General features: G+C 43.7%; 1 protein-coding gene across 1 annotated transcript; it reads left to right on the plus strand.

Annotated features, from left to right (window-relative positions):
- Positions 1-2,300: 2,300 nt before the first annotated feature.
- LOC102534346 (olfactory receptor 1L3) lies at positions 2,301-3,275 on the plus strand. The gene has a single exon (XM_006205603.2). The coding sequence runs from the start codon at positions 2,304-2,306 to the stop codon at positions 3,273-3,275; it is 972 nt and encodes a 323-aa protein (XP_006205665.1). The 5' UTR covers positions 2,301-2,303.
- Positions 3,276-3,556: the final 281 nt, after the last annotated feature.

The following is a 3,556-nucleotide window of genomic DNA, read 5'->3' on the forward strand; positions in this document are numbered from 1 at the left end:
AGGGTTCCAAAGAGCTCTCCAGTTTAATCTGGCAAAGAAAAAAAATAAGGCAACATTTTGGCTCCCTTAGTCATTTGAAAGCTGTTCCTTAACATAAAATTTTTACTTTTGTCAAAGCAAAACAGAGAGGCCTTTCAGTTCAGTGATTCAACCACATGGTTTGGCTTCAAACAGTCCTTGGTTCAAGCTATATTTTGCCAGTCACCTTATTTTTTTAAGTCACTTTTAAACAGAGACAATTAGCACACATCGTATGAGGCTGTTGTGTGGTTTGCGTGAGAAAAGTTTATAAATTACTGATTACAGAAATGCTAGTTGCCTTCCTTTAAGGGAAAGATTGTGTAACAATGAACATGACTGGTGCTTAATGGAAGATGATGTACTAAGGCAGTAGAGAAGACAGAAACTTCAATCCAATCAGGTCATCAAGGAGTACTTCCTGTAGGAGGCTGGCTACATTTGAGCCTGGATACCCAGGTAAAGGGAGAAATATAAGAAAGTGAGGTGGTTGGATCATAAGACGTGATCAGAAATCAATAAATTACAGAAAATGAGCAATATGTATTTGGCAGGGCACATTGATGTGTGGATGCTGTGTGCTTTCATGAATACAGAAGAGTAAAAGATCTGAAGTTGGTGGCTTTCCCTGTTGGTGGTAGCAAGGAATGGTAATCAGATATCTGACCAGCAGACTTGGAGATCGGCTAACAAGGGAAGGGTGCTCTAAGGAAAGTTTCACAGGTTATGATCCTCCTTTTTGTTAGAGACAACTAACCACTAAACGAGCAGCTGTATCTACACTTGGGAGGGGTGGTACCCAGATGGGGTGCTGTGAGGTCGTTGTCCTTTGGATGGAGAAAGGGAGGCCAAATGGAAGCTTAACAGGTTCAATGGGGAAACTGGATCCAGATGTCCCTGCCTGGTACTCCATCCTTAGTGCTACATGGGACATCTCCCAGGTAAGCCCTCAGAGGGGTTGGAAGAAAACTGTTGTCCCCGTTGGACAACTACATCAGGCTAAACACACATTGCACTATGCCCAGAGATTCAAGGAAAGGGACGTGGGGTCACCTGGGAAGGAGAACACTTGTAATTCCTCTGGATCTGCGGAGACAGTCCTGCACAAAGCTAATGGATGTTTGTTTCCTTACTCTCTCCTCCACCAGACACCAGGGACTTAGTGGCACAGTATTAGAGGATATTCCCAGGAGGGAAGTGGGGGCTGTGAGCATCTATAGCCTGCGAAGGAAGGTAAGAATCCCGGGAAGGAAGCATCAGGACCAAGAATGATGGGGAGGTTTTCTACCATCAATCAGGTACCTTTTCTGTCTGCTGTCTCTTGTCACAGTTTTGTCTTCTTTTTAACTAGAACAACTGACTAATCATTCCATGGAACATTGTGACGGAAGAGTGGAATAAACACACGAGGCAAGACTTCCATGTTCTTTCCAGGTAAGAAACGAACCTGGAGAATGTCCACTGAGATGGTGTAAATCTCTGATCTCAGAGAGATAATTAGCCATCACTGGACACAAAGGAAAAGAGCTAACTTACGTTCATGCTAAATGTTGAGTTTTATATCTATGCTCCAAAGGTGAATCCTCCTTTACCCATCTGCTTGTGAGTCACAGTCCCCTGACCTCAGATATGAATTATCAACCGATGGACAGGGAGGATTGGGAGAGAATTTTCTCACACAAGTTCACTCCCTCTTTCTCACTTTCCCTTTCTCCGTCTTTCTTTTCCCTAAAACTTGTATACATTCAGTTTAATATCGTTTAAATGACTTTCCTGATTCCATTACAAATAATGTGGAAAGAAGCACTTTGAGTTAAAAGGACGGTTATCCATCAACCACAAGCTAGGCAAGATAACTGTCTTATGATTATCTAGATGTGGGCTAGCCACTGATAATACGTAATCAGAAGCTGGACACGAAACTGACTCATAGACTGCACGTGTGGTTCCTATGATTATCACCCACGGAGCAGGGAGAAGGAAAACTAAATTCATTTTCTCTCTCTCTCTCTCTCTCCCTCTCTCAATCTCTCAATCTCTCAATCTCTCAATCTCTTTCTCCCTCTCACCAATGTTGCCCCTTATCTGTTTCCTGTAGATCCCTATCTCAAAGATTTACAAAAACAAGTGATTTTTCCATATTCAGGAAGAAAAAACATAGCAGTAAATACACTATTAATAACTACCCAGTGTAAGTACAGGAGAGAAAGATGCACGTCCTAGATGATGTAGGAACCATCAGTTGACACTACTGCTTATCTGCAGGTGCATACAAGTCCCTGGGAATGTCCAACCTGACAAGACTCTCTGAATTCATCCTCTTGGGACTCTCCTCTCGCCCTGAGGATCAGAAGCCTCTCTTTGCTCTCTTTCTTGTCGTGTACCTGGTCACCTTGATGGGAAATCTGCTCATCATCTTGGCTATCCACTCTGACCCTCAACTCCAAAACCCCATGTATTTCTTCCTGAGCATCTTGTCCTTTGCTGATATTTGCTACACAACTGTTATCGTCCCCAGGATGTTGGTGAACTTCTTATCAGAGACAAAGACCATTTCCTATGCTGAATGTCTGGCACAGATATATTTCTTCCTAGTCTTTGGAAACATGGACGGTTATCTCCTAGCAGCTATGGCCATTGACCGTTATGTGGCCATTTGTAACCCTTTCCACTATGTCACTGTTATGACCCACAGATGTTGTGTGTTGCTGCTGACCTTCTTCATAGTTTTCTGCTATCTTCACTCCCTCTTACATGTCCTCCTGGTGAATCAGCTCACCTTTTGTGCATCAAATGTTATCCATCACTTTTTTTGCGATATCTACCCTGTTCTGAAGCTGGCCTGCTCTTCTACTGCTGTCAATGAAGTTGTCGCCATGACAGAAGGGCTGGCCTCGGTGATGGCCCCCTTTGTCTGCATCGTCGTCTCTTACCTGAGAATCCTCATTGCTGTCCTCAGTATTCCCTCAGCTGCTGGAAAACGCAAAGCCTTCTCCACCTGCAGCTCCCATCTCACTGTGGTGACGCTGTTTTATGGGAGCATTAGCTATGTCTACTTCCAGCCACTGTCCAGCTACACTGTCAAGAACCGGATAGCAACCATCATTTACACTGTACTGACACCCATGTTGAACCCGTTTATCTACAGTTTAAGAAACAAAGACATGAAACGGGGCTTAGAGAAATTGCTAAGCAGGATTAAGTCTCAAATGGATAGGCTTTCTACTGCAAAAGCCAACAGAACCCTTGGACCCTGATTGCTGGGCATGGATATGTGTACACAAATGCACACTCATGCACACACACATCAGCATCTGAGGCAAGTCTTTTGTGGAGAAATACTCTTTCATCAGTTGGAGCTGCACCTAGTAGTTGTAGGTCTCTGTCATGTTGTGGCCTCCATCATGCTGTGGTCTCTGCCATGCTGTGGTTGGTCAGTTCTACCTGTGTCTGGGTACCGATGTTACAATTGTAGACTCACTCCATAATACCTCTCCATTCTAGAAAATCGCATTCTCTTTACTCCTTCCATATTTAT

Source organism: Vicugna pacos, chromosome 4 (genome assembly GCF_048564905.1).
Source record: "Vicugna pacos chromosome 4, VicPac4, whole genome shotgun sequence".
Lineage (NCBI taxonomy): Eukaryota > Metazoa > Chordata > Mammalia > Artiodactyla > Camelidae > Vicugna > Vicugna pacos.

Bases quoted from the DNA above. Each gene is read 5' to 3' on its own strand.
- LOC102534346 (XM_006205603.2), top strand. From the start codon at position 2,304: ATGTCCAACCTGACAAGACTCTCTGAATTCATCCTCTTGGGACTCTCC.